The sequence below is a fragment of the Lepus europaeus genome, chromosome 7 (genome assembly GCF_033115175.1).
Source record: "Lepus europaeus isolate LE1 chromosome 7, mLepTim1.pri, whole genome shotgun sequence".
Taxonomy (NCBI): Eukaryota; Metazoa; Chordata; class Mammalia; order Lagomorpha; family Leporidae; genus Lepus; species Lepus europaeus.
The window spans coordinates 52438023-52459383 of record NC_084833.1 but is presented as its reverse complement, the minus strand read 5'-3'; the positions used below and the strand labels follow the sequence as shown (position 1 = coordinate 52459383).

Genomic DNA, 21361 nt, shown 5'->3' with positions numbered 1-21361 from the left:
TCTGGCTTCAGCCTGGCCCAGCCCCAGGTGTGTTTTTATTTCCAGAGTGGACCCCTGGGGATGGAAATTCTTTCCTCCTATTGCTCTGCATTCTTTAAAAAAAGAAGAACAGCACCTTTATCCCTGGTCTTTTTTTTGGAAGGCAAACTTTCTCCTTTGAGAAAAATTTGGACTTTGACTAAGATCAGCTGACCTTTACACCATCAAATGCTTGGTTGAGTTGTCGGCTATAAATATTCCAGCCATGTGATTCTCTCAGGTGGCAACTGCCTGTACCTACTTCTGCTTCTTCCTGAATTATTGCAGGCCTTTTTTCCCTTTGCCATTCCCTATATGTTGCCCCTCCCTCTCACCTGCTCACTTAAATTTACTCTGCTATCGTTTTTCACTTCTTTGAATTTCTTCTTTGGCTACCTCTTTGGTTCCTGGTCTCTCTCTCTCTCTCTCTCTCTCTCTCTATCTATCTATCTTTTTTTAAAGATTTATTTATTTATCTGAAAGGTAGAGTTACAGAGAGTCAGAAGCAGAGTGAGAGAGAGGTCTTCCACCCACTGATTCACTCCCCAAATAGCCACAATGGCCAGAGCTGGGCTGATCCGAAGCCAGGACATTCTTCCGGGTCTCCCTTGGGTGCAGGAGCCCAAGGACTTGGACCATCTTCCACTGCTTTCCCAAGCCATAGCAGAGGGCTGGATCAGAAATGGAGAAGCTAGGACTTGAACCAGCACCCATATGGGATGCTGGCACTGCAGGCAGTAGCTTTACCCACTGCCACAGCACTGGTCCTGGCTTCTGGTCTTTATACCCTCAAACCTCTCATAACTTACCCTACAGCTGTCACCTTGCTGCTTTAGTGGTCAAAAGGCAAGATAAAAAAGTAAAATATTGTATCTCAAAAATTATCATTCTTCTCAAGGTTTAGCTTCCCTGTTAGAGGACAAAAACTTTTTTGTCCCTTGAACAGGACTGTCCGTTGTCAGTCATCCTGGTTAATGAGTAAGAAATTGCATCAGACAGCCGACTCTTCCTTAGCCGCATGGTGCCCAGCGTAGGTCTGTCCTTTGTGTCTTTCTAATGTGGTGATTTCCTTTGAGGCTGTTACTGCTCATTAGAACCCTACCAGAATTGTGGTGAAAGATGGCAAAGTAGCTGCAACTGTTCCCTTTTCGTGGAACCTTAGGGTGGTAGCCACAGTCATGTTGTCGAGGAATGTTCACATCATCTGTTGGTTAATTCTTTTTTAAGTAAAAAATGTGTATGCCAACTACTGTATTAGCACTGAGGGTGCTGTGCTGAGTTTGTCTCTGCTGTTGAGGATCCTGGGGTTCCGTGAGGGGAGCAATGACAAGCCGACTTAGCATGCTGTGTTCTAGGTCGAGTCTGGGCAACACAACGTGGTCAGTGGTGAAAATGGCTTCCTTCAGGGTTAGTAATGGAAACTGAGGCGTTGGGTTACTCAAGTGGATGCACAGTCCTAACTCCCAATCTGCTGCCTCATATATAGTTAAGACACTCTGACTACCACAGGCCGTGGTACAGAGTGGTAGAGAGAGCCTAAATCATCTGTACTTGGTTATATCCATTGTGTGGCCTTCATCCCATTGGCTTGGTGATAAAATGTGCATTGGTCAAATATACCTATCATGTGACCTCACTATGTTCACGTTACTCTTCTTGAGGTATCATGGGTAATTACACTGTGACCCATTTATCCATTTAGGGAGTGTGGCTCTAGGGGGCAGTTTGCAGGATACTTGGATCACTGGAAACAGTTGTTTTGACAGTTTATGTTAGTGTGGCTGAGAAGAGTGTCAGAAAAATAAGAGCTTTCCAAAAGATGTCTACAATTGAAACAGAGGCAGAGGACTACATAATCCACATGTGTGCACCTCAGAATGGAATTAAAGGTAATTTTATTTTGTAGCAAAAATTCTGATGTCGGCGCAGTTCTTTTTTTTAATAGTACATAGTTCCCATGATCTTTCTGAAGTAGGTTCAACAAACACAGTTTTGTAGGTATTCTGTGGGAAGGGTTATTCCCCACTTCCCCTCCCCAAAATCTTGAACTTGTGAATATGGTCAGATTTAAGCAACTGTTATACGTGAAGGTGCTTGTCCTTGGACAATTGATTTCCCAGAGTGAACTGTTAGGGGATGCCCTTTGATTTATTATCATCCCCTTGTTGGGTGTGTTGGCATCATAGGTGCATATCATTGTCTAGAGATGATGGGCTTGGAAAGAAATGTGGATCTATTCATAGTTTTACAGATGACAGAGTACCTTTCCTTGTTCACTCACTAAATCTTTATGTTCACTCTGTGGGGTGAACCCTCCCCTTCAATGACTGCTCTGTGTTTTTTTTTTTTTTTTTTTTTTTTTTTTTTTTAAGATTTATTTATTCGAAAGGCAGAATTGCAGAGAGGCAGAGGGAGAAGGAGAGGGAGAGGTCTTCCATCCAGTGGTTCATTCCCAAAATGGCCACAATGGCTGGAGCTGGGCTGAGCTGAAGCAAGGAGCCAGAGGCTGCCTCCCAGTTTCCCACATGAGTTCAGGGGCCCAAATACTTGGGGCATCTTCTACTGTTTTCCCAGGCACATTAGCAGGGAGCTGGATCAGAAGTGGAGCAGCTGGTACTTGAGCCATCACCCATATGGGATGCCAACACTGCAGGCAGCAGCTTTACCCAGTATACCATAGTGCCAGCTCTGACTGCTCTGTATTGGGACTGAATTTCTTATCTCCATTTTATAAATGAGACCTGATTTTCTGAGAGATCACCTTAGTTTGAGTTGCATGACTCCTGGCAGAGCCAGATTTAGAACCCACATCAATTTGAGTCATTTCTTAAAAGATTTATTTATTTTATTTATTCAAAAGGGAGAGAGAGAGAAGGAAAAGGAGAGAGGGAGGGAGAAAGAACTGATTCCATCCACTGGGTTACTTCCCAAATGCCCACAATAGCCAGGGCTGGGCCTGGCTGAAGCCAGGAGGCAGGAACTCCACCCTTTGTCTCTTTATGTTGGTGGCAGATACTCAGGCACTTGGTTCATCCTCTCAGCCTCACCAGGCATGTTGGCAGGAAACTGGATCAAGCAGAACAATGAGGACTGGAGCTGGCACTCTAATATGGAATGCTGGTGATGCCCACCCCCCAGTTTGAGTGACTCCCTCCCTCCAAGGATGTCTGGGAAGGTGAAGACATCAGATATGTAGGTGCAGATACTCTGTGCATAATCCACTCAATTAGCTCTTCATGTTAGTCATGAGTAGGTGCTTATTACTGTACCTTTAGAATCAAGGTAGGTTGAGTGGTCGTTAACCAATTCCACACGTCTTTAGGAAACTCCTAAAATGTCACAGATAGTCTCAAAGCCACTAGATACAAGGTCAGTTTCCAGGATGAGGTGGATTTTGAGCTGAGCTGGAAGGAAGCTGAGGATGCAATGCCAGAATGTTTATTTCGGTATCCAGTCGGGGAGCTTTTCTCAGCCAGCCCCAGTCTTGTGATCGGAAACTCTACCCATACAGGGCCTCATCTTACAGTTGGGTTGTAAAACCAAGGCTTTTCTCACTCTGTGGATTATGTATCTTGTAGTTTCTGGGGCTGGGCCTGGCCTATATCCAGGGTGGGTAATTCCATCCTTCAGAGCTCCACTTGACCAAATTGCAGGAGTCTGGACACAGAGTTTTTCACTTTGCAGTAAATTAATAAAACCACGTGACTATTTAGGACAGTGTCTGTATGTACTAAGTGGACGGGTCAGTCCATGCTAGTTAGTGTTGGCATTTCTCAAACAACCACAGACTTGTTCCTCTTTTCTGTAGATGGGGCTGTCCACGGGACAGTGCTGCTGGCCCTCTAGGGCAGTCCCCTCATTGCTACACAGGTCAGCTAGCAGAAAGTTCTTCTTCACATGGAGTCCAGATCTTCTTGGGGCCTTCTACAGAATGCGTCTACACCCTGTCCATGGGGCATGCAGCTCTTCACAGGTGTACAGTACCTAAAGCTCGGCAATGATGATGCAAAAAGATCTTCCTGGCTTGGAGCCCTGGGCTGGGGCTAAAACAAATGGAATTTAGTAAGTCATGAAGTAAATATACTCTTGATTTTAGCTCTAAAACCAACTGCTCAAGAGACAGGATTCAGGAAGAGAACCGGGGGGCAGGAGCTTAGAGGTTTCATGGACAGGTCCACTGCTGAGTGCTGGTTATTGAGAGTTGTGGCCAAATCGGGATGTGTTTGTGAGGCGTGGGCAGAGAGATGATATTGTCTATGCTGGAAGATGACCAAGGCCTGGGGGCTGCCCCTGTGTTACCTAAGTTGGTGTCTTGGGGAGATGGGATTAGCCTAATAGAATTTTACCCTGTCAGTGTGAAGGTGGCTGAGGCAGAGAATGAGTTCCCTGTCATTGATGGTGTTCAGTCTCAGACAGTGTAATCAGCTGATGAGATGTTTTAGAGGAGACTTCATAGTGGGGGATGGGGGTTGTTGTTTAACATGTTTATTTGAAAGGAAGAGTTAGAGAGAGTGAGAGAGAGTGAGAGAGTGAGTGAGAGAGAGAGAGAGAGAGTCAATGGCCAGGGCTCATCCAGGCCAAAGGCAGGAACCTGAAACTGCGTGTGGGTGCTACTCTCCCAGCGCATTAGCAGGGAGCTGGATCAGAAGTGGAGCAGCCAAGACTTGAACCTGTGCTCATATGGGATGCCAGTGTCACAGGTGGCAGCTTAACCTACTGTGCCATAGTGCTGCTCCTTGCTGGTGTGTTTGGGTTTGGAGACACTGGGGCCATCAGTTGTATGCTAACATTCTTTCTAGACAAACAAAGGTTTTGGGTCCCTTTAGCTAGCTTTCACTGCCCTGGGTTCTCTCTGCCATACTGGTCAAGTGCTGGGCACATCTTCTGTTTATCTTAAAATGTGGCTCCCTGGAGTGAATTCATATTGCTGTGAGCTGCCCAAGGGCTCAGGGACTGGCCTTTGGCATTTTTTTTTTTTTTGGTATGCATATGTTTTGTTTTTGTTTTATATTTTGTTCAGGGAGGAGGTGGGTAAGCCACTGCTCAAAGAATTTACCCTCATTCTTCTCTAGTTGGAGCGAGAACTGACTCTAGGGCATAGTTTAGTTCAGCTGGTGTTTATAAGACTCTTAGATCTTAACCAAAAAATGTGATAGTTCGGGAATTCAAAAGGTCCCTACTGCAGGCGTTGTAGGGTTCATCTAAGGGTGAATCACAAAACTCTTTCTTGTGGCATAAATTATAGGTTAATGTTGGCAATTTCTGAAGGCCCGTATAAACATTCATGTATTGGTAAGAGGTAGTAAATATTTTGCTGACAAGTTCTTTGAGTGATGGCTCAGTGGCAGCATTTAAAGGCAGAGAACCTGAGGGTTGTTTTTTTTTTTTTTTTTTTAAATCCAGGTGCTGCCAACTATAAAAAGCTGTCAGGGTGAGAAGCCAAAAGCACCCACTAGTTATAGCATTAATTGTGTAATATCCATGGGCTGCAGAGTTTCTGCACCTGGGATTTGTTGATATACACAGGTTGGGGAGGGCAGGAGGGAGATGGGATGCATTTGGGAGAGAGGCAGTCAGATAGACCCTGGATCACGGAGGAGTCCCTGGCTCTGAGTCGGGCTACCAGCACCTGCTTCCCTCCCGAGTGCCTCTGTTGTAATATCCATGGGCTTGAGGGGGTGGGAAGGGAGGAACAGTACTCACACAAAGCCCTCCTTACTGGAGCCCCAGGCCTCCCCCTTTCCATCAGTCCTCAGGAGCAATTCTTCTCCCTGCTTTTGGAAGGCCTTTGAATGTATGATCTGATGCCTTTTCAACAAAGGAATATTGATATGTCAGTGGGTTGGACAGCAGGGAGTGCTGGATTAGATCGTTTTCACATTGGTGTTATGCCAGTTTGGCATTTGTTGGGAGAGCTTATTCCTTTATTGCCATAGGTTACATGTATAATTTAAGGGGAATACATCTTTGAGAAAGACTTCTTTGGGTTCTGTAAGTATCAGTGCTACAGAAAAAGCAATGAAAAGACCCCTTTCTGCCCCACCCCATGTGTTCAGAATGTTAGATACAGTGCAATGTGCAGGTAGAGAACATTTCTACAGGTGTGCAAGGCACCCGTGGTGGTGGTGGTGAGGGGGTTGTGGCTGCCTCCAGGTCAGAGCTGAAAGCAGCAGAGTGATCTAACTGTACAGACTGAAAGCCCTGGAGACAGATGCTCGAGGCCCCGATTGGGTGGCGTTGCTGCTGCCTCAGTGCAATGAGTAATGGTGATAACAGCATCGTCTCCCTCCTTCCTTCCTTGATCCTGCCACCGCCTTGCATCTTGGTGATTTCATATTGGATGTTTTGACATTTCAGAGCTATGATGCCAATTACCACAATGAGGCAGACATCTTTTATTTTACTTTATTTTTTTTTAAGCAACTTGTTCTGCTATGGAGATTTGATTATCACTGAGCAAAGTGCCCCTGGTGGATAGTAGGCCGTTGGTAAATGGTTTTTATATGAATCACAGCAGACTTGCAACTCTGAGCGAGCACTCTTCTTGGTTGAAAATGTCCTGTCTCCTGTGAAGATTTTCCAGCCTCTGCCTGTTGTTGCATTTCTGTCTGAGTGCTTACCAGGAGACACAGGATCTCAAAATTCCACATCTCCCTCAGGAGTTACTCTCCAGGCAAAACTGGTGATGGGAGAACTTGCAACAGAGCCAGCCAGAGTAGCACAAGGGTGCTTTAGAAAGTTTGTGGAAAAAACAGAATTAAAAGATAAGTTTATTAGAGTGCAAAGGAATTTGGAAATCCATGATTAGTTTTTTCATGATGCACGTTTTCCTCTCCTATGTTTGTGGTCACCTGTCTCACACTCCTTTGTGATTTCTCTTTTTAGGTTTATTTTCTTGAAAAGGCTCCAGGCTTCGGCTTGGAAAATACAACCGCCAAAATTGAGCCCAGCAGCTGGAGCGGCAGCGAGAGCCCTGCCGAAAACATGGAGAGGATGAGTGACTCTGCAGATAAGCCCATTGACAATGACGCAGAGGGGGTCTGGAGCCCCGACATCGAGCAGAGCTTTCAGGAGGCCCTGGCTATCTACCCGCCGTGTGGGAGGAGGAAAATCATCTTATCAGACGAAGGCAAAATGTATGGTAAGTGGCCTGCAATGATGCTGTGAAATACTCCCACCTGCCATTGTGTGCCAGCCTTCCCATGCGATGGGTTCATTGCATTGGGTCGAAGATCTCCATGGCACCAAAACAGATGCTTGGAGGAGTGCAGGTGGTTGCAGTAGCAAATGCAGACGCGAGTGGTGGGTATGTGTTCTTTGGAATGCAGGCCTAGTCTAAGAGAAGCATTGCTGCTGAATTCAGATGACTGGTGCTGCAGAGCCACGGGGTCCTGCAGCCGCCAAATCTCTGGTCCCTGGATGAACTAGAAGTATAGATGTTATATGAAGTCTAGTATTTCTGAAAGCCAGCACTTAAAAAAAAATGCACACACAATCACCAACCCTGTGCAGGCCAGGTAAGATGCACACATGGGCTCAGTCAGACCCCTGAGCGACCAGTGTGCAGTTGGACAGCCAGATGAGGCATGAACCTCCTTGCTGCCCCAGAGAGGCTCCCCTTCTACAAGGGGGTACCTCGCAATGTGTTCTGAAGGAGACTCGAGAGTGCCCGGGAAGGTGAGAGCTGTTACCCCGACGCCTGAGGATGCCGAAGGCAGCAGTGAGGGCCCCGTCCCTCGGCTGGGGTTGGCCTGCCGGCTGTGGGTGTTCCCCCTCCTCCCCTGAATGCTCCCAGGTGCAGACCTGCAGCCCTCTGCTTACCTTTTGGGTAGCAGATGGCAGGTGGTTGCTTGTCCATTCTGCTTGTCTGACTGGACACGTTGAGTTGACAGTCTGCACTGTTGCAGAGTCTAAAGAGATGCAAACAACAGAAACTCAGAAAGAACCGGCTCAGCCACCTACCTGGGGTTGTTAACTTGTCGTGAGAAGGATTTATTTCTAAATAATTTGAAATCTTTTCCATAATAGGGTATTGTACCTTTAACAGTGCGCTTCCTCCATCAGGAGCCGTAGGAGGCTGCAGCTCAAACCAGCAGACACTGCTGAGGAGAAAGCAGATGGTGGTGCAGCTGCTACCAGCTGTGCCCCCCACCCTGCCCGCTCCCTCGCCAACTGGGATGATGTAATGGAAACAAGGCAAATTGTGCTTTCTGGAGCGTTGGCGTCTCTGAACCTGTCATACACAGGGGAGAGAGGGGGCGGGGGGCCCAACCCCCTAGCATTTGTTTCATGCTCTCATAATATTCCTTGTAGCCAGAGCAGCTTCTTTGTGTCTAGAGCTGTAGACATGTGATGAACCAACTCAGCTGCCATGGCTAAGAAGTGTGTGGGTCTAGGTTTAGTCTGTCCTCAGCTCCTCTTTCTCAGCCTGCCTTTTTGCTTCCAGGGCTCTATCTTCATTCCTGAAAAGGCATCTCCTCTGTCTCTTTAATGCAGAGAACAGCACTTTAATCCTCTTTGAAGACGGTTTTATGAGGTGTTATGAAGGGTGCTTTGGGCCATGACCTTGTGCAACTCACACTGGTTTACCCAGAAATCGCTCTCATCTACAATAATGGCTTAGTTGGAATCCAGGTTGGGATTCACGACAGCACTTCACTTTTCACAAGGAACCTGGGGAAAGGCACTGCTCCTTTACAGATGGGTCTTCAATGGCTGACCATGTAATAAATTCAAAGCTAAAATCAAGTTTTGTCAACCCCAATGTTTGTTCTCTGTTGAGATTTTACTTTTAGATGGTATCCATGGTAGATTTTACCAATTCACCTGGACCTCAAATGCTAAAAATATTTTTATGTAAAATAATTGTGTAAGAGCTCCTGACCATAATTGGATGTCAGAGGCAGCAGCAGTCTAGGAAAAAGAACAGTGGGCAGTGTTGAGTTTCAGTCAGTCCGTCCACCATGAACTTGAACAGCGTGACCATGGTCTTCGTATGTTTTGTGTGTTGGTAGATGATGCCTGTGGGGCCCTTAGACTTCTCTGTCTTCCAGTGCCGCGGTTTTGTGACTTGTGCTCAGTGAGATGCGCAGTTACTGACGTATGTGCTGGCTGTGGTGTCCTTAGGGCCCAGGATGACTGGGGTTCTGAAAGCCTCCTGAGTGCACGTGTACTTGATGTATGGAATCTTTTCTCCTTAAATCAGCAAAACAATCACTGACTGAGTTGGCAGCCAGCCTGGGTTAAATGGGAGCCATCTTTTTGAGCAGGTAGCACTGGGATTAGAACTCACTGGGGGAGAACAGTCTCACAGGTTGTGGGTTTTTCAGCAGGTGGCGTATATAGCCTGTAGGACTTTGTACCCTGAGAGGCATTTGCTACACTGGCCCCAAAGCCAGTGCAGCCTCCACATCCAGAAATCGCCCTGGGGAGAAAACATCTACCCACAGTGCTTGGTCAACACCGAAGAGCTACTGCCTTGGAAGCGACATGTGGTGATGGGCAGCCTACAGAGCTAGAGACTAGACCCCTTCAGAGGAACTGCCTTAAGTGCCTGGAGGGTGCTCTGACCTGCCTGTGACTTTGAGGATGAGAGAAGGTTGATTTGGAGCTTGCACAGTGAGGCCCCAGACGCTGGGGGGATTGAGTCATGTGAGCAGTGTGGGGCCAGAGCTACCGTTCCTGGCTCCTGGCCTGTTCCCCATCTTACCGCACACGAGTCAGGACACAAACCAGACCAGGAATCAGGGTTTCTTAAGGTCTTAAGACCATCGTTTTTCTCTAAGGGTTTTGAAAATGAAAACATTGAAAACATTTTGGATTCCATGTAGTAAAATCAAAATAATTTAATGTCTTTTAGTGAAATGCCAAGTGTTTCTGACTTAAGGGGGTTATTCTGATATTTCTGAGCATTTGTGGAGTGCTTTGTGATGTTGCTGAACCTGAGCCATTGGATGAAGCAAGGTCAAGTGATTTATTTTTGTAATGAAATTTCCTTCATAGTTGGCAGTAGAGCAGATACAGTCTTATAGAGGAGGAGAATGGAAAGCCCTCTGTGCGATGGAGCTTTGGTCTTCAGGGGAGCTGAGACTTTACTGTAGTTGGCCTCCCTGTGCTTAGATCGCTTCTGCTTTGGCCACCTTTAATGTGTAGGCAATAGTTCTTGTGGGTAGTTGGGAGGGGGTGGGACCTTCTTTGACTTTATTCCTAACGAGCACACTTGTTTGAATGGGCTGGCGCTCTCTTTTTCTATGGCTGTCTTTTCATTAGCTCTGTGTCTTTTTCTGGTGGATAGTAGGAGAGGGGATGACAGGAAGACAAAAACTGGATTTTAGAAGACCAGACCATAATTTAAAACAAAACCGTGAATGTGGGACTATGTGGGTATGTTTCTTTTGCAACTGAAAACTCCAGTCTTGCAAGTGGTCAAATAACCCCCATAATTAAACCAGGCTGAGGACAGGAGCTGTAGAAGCAGAGAAGTATACCACTGAACAGTTTGGACTTGATAATTAATATCAATCTACCACTTCTGGGATTCAGACTTTGCCTTACTTCTCTCCGCCTCAGTTTCCTGAGCTACAGAGTGGGGTTAAATAGATGAAGAATTCCATGTACTAATTGTAATCTGGGGCCCTTTCTACCATGCCTGCAACACCAGCCACACAGTTAGATCTGAGGCAGTGTTTATGAACTGCAGACAAAGAAGGCCTCTGCTGTATACTGTGCTAAAGACTTTCCATGGAATTTGCATCAGATGCTCAGCAGTGCCTCGAGGTCAGTGTTGTGTTCCTGCTTCACAGATGAGGAAATTGAGCTATGAGGGGGTAAAGTGGCTCTCAAGGGCCAATATAAATGGTGTGAGAGTACAGAGTTTCAAATCCAGGTCTGTCTGACCCTGAGACCTGGACTCTTAGCACTGTGCTTTTGTTCTTCCTTGGTGGAAACCACTATACAGCAATGCAACCAATTGGTGTTGGGTGCCAGCTGTGCTGGGGATTGTCAGGGACATGGTAGTGAACCAGACAGACACAGTCCCTGCCCTCATGGAGCTGTCACAAGTTCATTTGTAGGAAATTGACCTGAGGTCAAGGCTATGTGCCAAAGCTTTCTGGGAAGTCTGGGAGCCCTTTGAAGATGGTCACCTTCCACTTAGCCTTTTGAAGCCTGTTCTTGGCCACCAGAGTCTAAGGCACTTGGCCTGATGCTGGCACGAAGACAGCATCTCAAATAACGCAGTGGGGAGGGTCCCGGATCACAAGGCTGGCCCTGCTGGTGGCCAGGAAGATATCTGGAAGGTTCTGGTGCCCTAGGAGTCTACAAGCACTCTGGCCAGTGACTTTCTGCTTTTGTGAGCAGAGGTCTTCAGGGTCCTTGCTTAGGACTGTCCCAGGGAGGGCCCCTTTTTCCTGCGCTGTCAGAGCTTACTGGTCAGCTCCAGAGAGCCCCAGAAGGTGTTTCTGGGTCAGTTCTCCCCACTTGCTGACCTGTGCCCTGCCAGCCAAGGGGATGCAGGACTTGGCCCCTTGTTGACTCACAGGAGCACGAGACACAAGGGGGAAGAAGGGAATGTTGTGCTCTTCTAGCGAGCTGGTGGCAGCACTGACCAGGGGACCTCAGGATGAGGGTGCTCACAGGCACACACGGGTGAGTGTTCGTTAAGCAGTGAGGGCAGGCAGAGGCTGAAATCTGCTCCAGAGCTGGTCAAGGAGACGCGAGGTCGCTCTTCCATGTCTCTGACATGGGGCTGGTGCGCTGTGTCTGTGAAGCCCCCAGAGACCCTGGTGTGGGGGTGACCATGGACTCCAAGCCCTGTAGGCCTTGGGAAAGGGATCCGTGGGGCCTGAGCCAAACTTATGTTTCCCCGGTTTCCATCTGAACGTTGTGTGGCATGTTTGATTTCCTGTCTGAACTGTGTGATTTGGGGTGTTATTTCAAGTCAGTTGGTTAGAAATCTGAAACCAAAAGAGCTAGACCTCTAGTGCAATCTGGAAGCTCCCTACTGCAGGGGCCGTGTGTGTCCCAGCCTGCCCTGTGCAGGCTCTGTTTGAAGTCCTGAGACACAGAAGGTGTCAGTACTGTTTGTTGACTGCACTCATGAGATGGATTATTGGTTAAAACGGAGAAAGTGGACTGATTAAGTCTGTGGGCCTGAGGGCCTCTACTGTTACAGGAACTGGGTAATAAAGGAAGAAAAGGGAAAAGAAAAGTGTTGTGCTTTATGGTCCTCTTAGATGCAGAAAGAAGAGCCTTTGATAACTGTGGTTTGTGTGGGCACATGGTAATTTAAGGAGGAAGAAGGGATTGCTGCTCAAAATAGGGCCCATAGTAAGGAAACGGTTAATTCTGGAATGCTCAGAACTGAAGAGTGGATTTTGAAATAGTTGGGTTCCTGTGAGAGTAACAGAGCCAGCATCATCAGTGTTTTGATGGGGAAACTGGGGGGAGGTGGGGAACATGCAAAGGTTTATGTGTAAGGTGCAAGCTCTTGTGTAATCCATGCAGAAAAAAAATAGCTCATTAAGGATGGCTCAAGAATTGGTCATAAAGGGAGGGAAAAGGAAAAGAATGTTATTTACACATTGTGCTTTCTCCCGTCCAAGTACTAACCAGCCCGACCCTGCTTAGCTTCCGAGGTCAGCCGAGTTCAGGGTGCTGTGGCCGTGGACGGGAGATGTGCTTTCTGACAGCGCTGCTGCGGTAGCGTGAGCAGTCAGGGCACCTGAGATGATGCCTCTTCACCGAGGTCCTGCACTGTGCTCCCACTGCGAGCGGGGACAGCAGACAGACATGAGTGAAGTAGTTGGCCTGTTTGAGCGGCTACCCTGTGTCTGGCACTCTCTCAGTGCTTTAGAATGTGATATTTTGTTTATTCCTCACGGCAGCCCAATGTAGTTATCCCCATTTTATAGCTGAGGAAGCTGAGGCCTTGGAAGGTCAGGTTACTTGCTGAATGTCACAGGGTAAATGAGTTGTGGAGCTGACATTTGCAACCAGTCTGTGAGCTGACCACAGTGTTGATGCAGGAGGAAGAATATTCTGTTCTAGAGATACACACAGTTTAGAGGTAGGGGGCACGAGGTGTGATCACTCAGGTTGTGGGAATGCACTTGTGTATATTGGAACATGAAAGGGCATGAGAGGCACAGAGACAGACCTGTGTAACTTTGAATTTGCAGGAAAGGCCAGTTAAGAGTTTAACTGACTGTTTTATACTCATAGACGCCTTTGGAAATCTGCAGAAGGTTCTGAACCCTCTCCCCAGAAAAATGCATATTTGCATGTAGTTACAGGATTGTTGGATGCAACTTTAGATGGTTTCTGGAACCCCAGTTCAAGTTTGCCTCTATGGGGAGAAAGAAAAGGGAAGAGCATCATGGCTGAAGAGAATAGCATGATAAAAGGGCCGGAGGCCTGAATGGGTGCAGCAGTGCTGGACTTGGGCCTGAGTGCCCCAGGAGGGGTGGTCCGTGAGCCTGGCGGATCTGGCAGGGGCCAGGCTGTAGAGGGCCCCCATGCCCTACCAGGTTTCTTGTTGTGGGTTTCAGGAAAGAGGATGTGACTCAACCTGTGTTTTCCAATCCAGCTCCACAGGCTCATGGCAAGTTAGATGGCTGTTGCAGAACTCCCATGGGTGAGCCTGAGGCCTACTCTAGGGTGCTCCCAGTGCCGTGGGCGGGAGGAGTTTCTGATAGGGAACCAACAGAACTTGCTGACCTGATGTGACTTGTGAAAGAGAAGGAGGGAGGGGTTTGATTTCAGGGTTCCAGTGCTGGGTGATGGGGAGGATGGTGGGCTGTTCCACCAGATGGGAATAGAGGCAGAAGCAGCAGATTTGTAGAGTAGAAGGCGATGAGGAACAGAGTTCTGTCATCTGCCTGAGGGTACCAGGTGCCCCTCCGGCTGACTCTATGGAGCTGAAAATTCATGCCTGGAGCTGGGGTGGTTGGGAGTGCAGGGGTAGTTTGAGGACTCCCACCAGAGATGTGATCCCTAAAAGCTGTGAGTTTGGATGATACAGTTCCCAGTATCTCCAGCAGAAGTGGCTTGGGCTTGAAATGGAATGGCTGTAGCCGTGGGAGAGCAAACAGATGGCCATTTTCAGAAAAAGTGAGATGGGTCAGTGGCTTCCAGCCCTGACCATCATCAACAGAAACCCTGGAGGAGCTGGGAAGAAAAAGACCAGACAAATACTGACTCAACCCCTCTGGGAGTGTGGTCCCTGGGCATCTGTGTTTTAGAAAGCTCCCTGAGTCACATGGTGATCAGCTAGATTTGAGACCCACTGGGCTGCAGTCTGAGTCTCAGAAGATAGGACCACACCTTTAGGGTTGACACAAGAAACAGATGAACAGGAAGTGACACTGGCATTGGGAGTGGCCCTTAAAAAGTTGGGGCGCGTGGTGTTCTGACCATTTGCCTGGTGATTCAATTTGTTCTCCCTCTCTACTGAGAAGGAACTTTCCCTGCACCCAGTCTTTGGAGAGGTTTGGCTGTGCATGGTTCGAGACATGGTGTCTTGAAGGGCATAACAAGTTAAGGGCACACTTGGCAGGGACAGGACAAGGGAGAGACTTGGCTGTTGGGTTAGGCAGGGAGAAGAATTTGTGAGTTGCAGCAAACAGATAAGACTTTAAAGGCAAGGGGCCATCTTTGATGTGTAATGGCAGATGGGTGGAAGGTGGAGAGGGGGGCCTAGAGATCGTCTTCTTCAGAGGAAGATCAAGTCCTTGTGGGCCGAGGTGGGGTTGTTGGCTTTTGAAAAGTAGAGCAGGCTCAGTACGACGTTACGGAGGAATGGGCCTCGGTGGACAGGGGAGAACAGACTTGCAGAGCAGTGAAGGGCCCAAGAGAAGTTGGAGAGCATTATTGACTTTTGTTTTTTTAATTGTAGTTTTTATTGAGCTAATTGTAGATTTACTTGTGGGTTTTAGAAATAATAGACAGAGACCTTTCATATACTTTGCTCATTTCCTTGGCCTCCAAGGGTTAAGTTCTTTAAACAGTAGTGTCATGTGATCACCAGATGCCAACATAGCTCACTGAACATGTTCAGACTTCCCCAGTTTGACTTGCCCGTGTGTGTGTGTGTGTGTGTATTCGTGTACAGGATCCTCCTGGTGTCAGCTCATGTGTCCACCATGGGACAGTTGCCTGGTGTTGCCCTTTTAGAATCATAATACTCTGCACCCCCAACACTCACCTTTTCCCTGATTCCTGGCAACCACTAATTTAACTTCCAGTGTTAAAATTTTGTCATTTCAAACATGTTCTATATAAATGGATCCACACTAAATAAAATGTTTTTGGATTGTATTTTTTTCCCGCATACTTCCCTGGGGATTCATCCAAGTTGCTGTGTATCAGGTTTTTTTTTCCTTTTTATTGTTGAGTAGTATTCAATAGTTTATGTGTACCATACTTCAACTCTTTATTTTTATTTATTTATTTATTTATTTATTTATTTATTTATTTATTTGACAGGCAGAGTTAGACAGTGAGAGAGACAGAGAGAAAGGTCTTCCTTTTTCCATTGGTTCACCTCCCAAGTGGCTGCTACAGCCGGCATGTTGTGGCCGGCGTGCTGCACCAATCCGGAGCCAGGAGCCAGGTGCTTCTTCCTAGTCTCCCAAGCGGTTGCAGGGCCCAAGGACCTGGGCCATCCTCCACTGCACTCCCAGGCCACAGCAGAGAGCTCGACTGGAAGAGGAGCAACTGGGACAGAATCCGGCGCCCCAACTGGGACTAGAACCTGAGGTGCCGGCGCCGCAGGTGGAGGATTAGCCTAGTGAGCCATGGTGCTGGCCTAATACTTCAACTCTTTACCCATTGGAAGGCCTCTGGGCTGATCCAGTTTTTGACCATGACAGATCTGCTTTAAACATTTGTATATAGGTTTTTATGTGAACCTAAATTTCCGTTTCTGTGTGATAAGTGGCCAGGAGTGTAATTGCCAGGTCTTAAGACCTTTACACATTTATTTATTTATTAGCTTCCTAGTTGTTTTCCAGAGTGGCTGCACCATTTAGCATCTTCACCTGCACCCTAGTTTCTTGGTTTCCTTGCTTGTTACCGTTCATTTTTGCCATCCTGGGGCAGGTGTTGTGGCACAGCAGCTAAGCTGCCAGTTGGAATGCTCATATTCCAAGTCAGAGTGTGTGAATTCAAGTCTAGGCTACTCCACATTTGACGCAGCATCCTGCTGATGTACCCTGGAGACAACAGGTGATGCCGTAGTTGGGTCCCTGCCATCCACAAGGGAGACCCAGATGGAGTTCCAGGCTCCTGCCTTCCACATGGCCTAACCCCAGCTTTTGTGGGTATTTGGGAAGTGAACCAGTAATAGAAAATCTCTCTCTGTCGCTACACTTTTCTAATAAGTTTTTAAAAATAAAACTTATTTTAGCCATTCATACAGGCATGTATCAGTATTTCATGTGATTTTGGTTTGTACTTCCCTATGACTACTGATATTAGACATCTTTTCTGATGCTTATTTGCCATTTGTGAAATGTCTTTGTAACTTGTCTCTTTTTAATTGGAGAATTATATTTATATCGAGAATTCTTTATAATAAAGAATTATAATATTTCTAAATTTCTAAATTTAGAACTTCTAAATTTAAAATTTCTAAATATTCTTTATAATAAAGAATTCTCAATATAAATACTTTATTGGTTATGTGGTTTGCAAGTATTTCTCCTTGTTTATAGTTTATCTTTTGGTCCTCTTCACTTGGGTCAAAGCAAAAGAAATTTGAGGAGAACAAAATTTATCAGAGCAAAAGTTTGAATTTTTGATGAGGTTCAGCTTGTTAGTTTTCCCCTCTGTGGATTATGTTTCTGGTGTCATGTCTAAGAACTCATTGCCTAGCCCTAGGTTCTGAAGATTTTTCTCTTATGTTTTATTCTAAAATTTTTACAGTTTTTGTTTTTACATGCTGTCCTTTTCCTCACCAGAGAGTTTTTGGGTTTTCCGTGTTTTGCCAGCTGTCGGGGCTCAGGCGCTAACAAGGGCCTGGTTCTATGAGTCTAGGTTGGGAAAGGCACAAGGGGAGGCTGGAGGGGCAGGTCAGCACGTGGGCGTGCTGTGCAAGGGCCCTGCGCAGCATAGGGCAGGAGGCTGTGGCCATGCACGGAGGAGGCAGCATCTAAGACTGGAGGTGGAGAGATTCCAAGCCCGGAGTTTCGAGGTGTGGCCCTGAATGCGGTCAACCCTGATTGTGGGCGATGGCCACTGGTGGTGCGGAAGTGCAGCATTGGGAGGCTTATCAGCAGTGGGTTGATTAATCACCTCACGCTGAGGCTAACAGTAGTAGAGTGTGAGTTTGTAAATAAGGTGCCAGAGTAACCCAGGTATAAGAGGCATTTGTTTGGGAAGGACGGGACTTGATGGATCTGAGGTTAATATAAGTGAGTGGAAGGGACCTAGAAAAAGCAGATGGCAGAATGGTGGAGTAGAAAGAACATTGGGATCAAAAGAAAATGGTCACATTCCCTGGTTTCCTCTTCTCAAACTCTCGGGCTGGTCCCAAACAATGCTTATTTGTGAGCTGTCGTTGGCCAGCCGCGGACGCTCATTGTACCTTGCCATCTGCAGCACAGTGGAGTAAGCAAATCACCCTATTTCTCCCTACCTCTCAGCAGTGTAGAATGAAAGTGCAGTTAGGCATGAGAAAGTACTTTGGACTGGATTCTAAAAATAATGCCTTGGGGAGGTCAAGCCTGTTCAGGGCCTGTTGGAAAGGTAAGAAAATAGATTTTTGAACCACCCAGCAGGGTATAAGCTTTCTAGCTTCCTTTGAGGAGTGTTTGGTTAAGGGAATGATTGAAATGAGCTCTCTTTTCTTGGGGTTTCTGCCATAGAGAGGGGAGATCCAGAGCAGACTTTTACGGGTCAGAGTCACAAATGATGGAAATGACCAATGGGAGCCTGTTGCTGGGCAGAGGCTGTTCAGGTCTGCTGCAGTGGCTCTGTGCAGCATCCCAGGGAAGAATGGAGAGGACGGACTTCTGTGTTAGCACTGCCCAAGGCTCTGACGTGGGCTCGCTGTTTCCCCAGCCGCCCACCCTGCTTCTGGAGCCTCAAGTCCTTGCTCCTCTCTGGCTGTGACTTTTTGTTTCCCCGAGAGCGTGTCTCCATTATTGTAGCTATTTATTTGTATCCATTTCATTGATAGTAAAGGCTTAAAGGGCTCCCTCCATTGCAAATTATTAACATGATGGTAATGTTCTTTTGGTATTTAAGGGGCTGTGTTAGAGAACATTCAACTCAGTAAACTTGTGTAGATAAATGTATCATGTGGGTAGGAGTGCAGGAAATACGTGAAGGAAATTAAAGTATACGAACAGTGAATGCCACAGGGAAATGGGGTTATTGGAGACTCACTGCTTTTCTCTTACAGGTTTCTGTATTAATTAGATTTTTTAAAATAGTGAACATATGTTACTTTCATAATCACAGGGAAAAGGAAAATTATATCAAGTTTCTTTTCCTCTCTGGTTCTGGATAGGGAGTACTCCTTAAAGAAAACTGGGAAAAGGCCGGAATTAGAAAGCAAGCCACATTGCCCGAGTCCACCGTGGTGTGAGGATCACACCAAAGGGCGACCGTGGGCAGGAGGGCGGGGTCTGGAAAGCAGTTCTTCCTTCCCTGTGTGGGTGGCTGGGGTGCTGAGCTTGGGGGACAGGTGGCCAGAGAGTGGCCCTGCGGGACGGACAAGCAGAACAGGGCGTTCTTATTATAGGCTTTAGGACATCGGTCCCGGAGTCCAACAGGTGCCCTGGCCACTTGGGTCTGTCAGTCAGCTGTCCCGACTAACAGGCGTGTTATTGTGACATCGTGTATCATGGTGAAGCGGCGGTGGGAGAAGAGAGGAAAACATTCCCATCCATCCTCCCCATGCGCATGGGCTCAAAGCACAAAACTGCGAACAGGATCCGCGCTGCGTGCCACAGTGGCCCTGGTTTATTCCTGGGGCTTGGGCCTCTCTTGTTTTGATGACCACTTTGCTTTCTGTACCTGTCCTTCCTTTGGGGAGGGGAGGAGTGGTTACTGTATGAAGACACTCTGGGGGCTTTGCCATGTGCTGCACATTTGCTGGTAGTGCATCCTTGTGTTTCTTCACTGTGTGTTTCATTGGCTTTGTGTTTACCTGCCGTGCGTACCCTGCCCACCTTCTCCTTCCTCCAAGGACCCCAAGTGCAGAGCAGCAGTAAAATCACAGTTGTTCTCGAAAGCCCGTATGGATATTAATCCTGTAGAGCCTCTTCCTCTTACAGTGCAGTCCCTTTTCCCTCTTAGCATCTGAGAGGTGTGACAGCCACTGTGAAACCTAGTGCAATTTACATGAAGATTTATTTTGTAAAGTGTTACAGCGTTTGTTTGTTTTTTCTTTATTGCAGGCAGTGAATCTGGTCATTAGATGAGAATTTCCATAGGACATTGTTCCTTTCACAGAAGCCCAAGGAAGCTGTGGGCTGCCTAGGAAGAAACTGCTCTGGGAAGAATGTAGTGGAGGGCACTGAAGCCTTCCAGCTTTTCCAGCTTCCCAGGCTGATGTTTAGCATATGTTAATAAGCTGAGTTTTTCCAGTCCCTTACGGAGGTCTCAGTCCCTCACCCCATGCCTGCCCTCTTCCCCATGCAGCTCTGTGACTCACTTGCTATTGTGTTGGGCTTTGACGACTGTCTCAGATGAATGGGTGTGTTGCAAGCATGGTGGCTTCGTGGTGGCTTCCATGATAGCCTAGAAGAGATTGTTGTTTACAGCAGCTTTTCTTGAGAGAGGTTTGGTGCACGTTAATGTCCTGATAAAGACATTTGTACCTATAAAGTAGTCACAGCCTGAAACACATTGGCCTGTGAATCAGGTCGTGGGGTGATGACATGCCAGATGTGAGGTATCGGATTGCGTGTTTATTCAACTGTTACTGCAGTCACTGTGCGAAGATGTGCCCTTGTATTTTCTGTCTCACGGCAACACACAACAGGCAGTGGCGATACGATCCTGATTATGAAAGATGCTATTTAGGTTACTTGGATCGTAAACCACGTGTACTAGGAAGCATTCTCTCAGTCCCCATGTGTCCTTAGACAGCAACCACAAGCAGTTGTTAGAAGGGACTTGTCTCTTGCGCTGGACACATGCATCGTAATGGGGGCCTTTTGAGTTGTGCCAGTGTTAGTGAGACCCAGCCGGGCCAGGGCAGGTGGTGTGAAGGGTGCGAAGCAATAGTGACAGCTGTTGACCTAGTGCTTACGGTGTGCGCGATACTGTTCTGAACGCACAACAGGGACCTGTTTAAGCCTCATTACAACTCTCATGAATGTCTACTGTTACCATTCTTGTATTACAGTTGAGGAGACCACGGCCCAAAGAGGTTTAGTGAATTGCCAGTGGTCACTCAGCTGGTCAGCTGCTAGAGGCAGGATATGAACCCCAGTCTCTTGGGCTCCAGAGTCTGAGCTCATAACCACTACCCTCTGCTGTCTCTGAGATCTCTGCTGGAACTCGCACCTCAGAGTCCCAGAACTGTGTTCCCAGTCCTGCCCAGGACCAGCACAGAAGAGGGTTTCAGTACAAGGTAAACCTTGGAGAGGGGGACTCGACTTCCTGGTGTCTGTGGTGCTCCACATCCTGTCTTCTAGCCTCCTGCTAGTCCTTCAAGATCTTGCAGGAAAACCCCCATCCCTTCTGACGCCTGCCTGAATCTCCACAGGCAGAGCAGGTTGCCCTCTCTCTGTGTTCCTGTAGCACATTATTTAACTGGTGCTTGTCAGACTCATTTTTTCCTTTATAACTATAGAAAGAAGAGACTCAGGTGTCACTGTGTGTGTGTCCATCTCTCCACTCCCACAGAGAGCTCGTCCAGGACAGGTATTGTGGCTGTGGCTTCCCTGAGTCTGCAGCAACCATCATAGTACCTGGCACATGTTAGTTCTACAAAAGATGTTTGGATGAGCGAAAGCCGTTGATTGTGTGGACCATCTTTATCTCTAGAAGGTTATCTTTCCCACATTCTACCCTCTTGTATTTACAACATTCTTATGAAGGCAGGGGTTTTCATTTCATAGGCACAGAGTCCAGGATGCTCTTCCTTAGATGATCTTATTTGGGGGAATCTCCTGGTAAAGCAAACCTCAGGGAAGAACCAGCAGCCCCCCACCTGCATGTGGACTCTTCTCCATTTCAGCTCAGCAACCCTACGCCGGAGATGTTGTGAACAAGGGCAGTTTATTAGCAGTGGTAAAGCATACCCCCAGGATCTTCCTAGTACATACCTGCCAGTATGTATGGAAGCTTATTTAGAGTGTTTCTAAATGGGAGATTCGGTGTGTACATG

The 21361-nt window shown here is 47.2% G+C and overlaps 1 protein-coding gene across 8 annotated transcripts in view; it reads left to right on the top strand.

Moving 5' to 3' along the window:
- Window positions 1-21361, top strand: part of TEAD1 (TEA domain transcription factor 1) — a 281212-nt gene that overhangs the window by 90059 nt on the left and 169792 nt on the right. For all 8 annotated transcript variants that reach the window (XM_062196484.1, XM_062196483.1, XM_062196482.1 and 5 more), the window contains one exon: window positions 6904-7159. In XM_062196484.1, the coding sequence (XP_062052468.1) occupies window positions 7003-7159 (157 nt within the window). In that variant the 5' untranslated portion in view covers window positions 6904-7002. Of the gene's footprint in view, window positions 1-6903; window positions 7160-21361 lie in introns of those variants that run through there.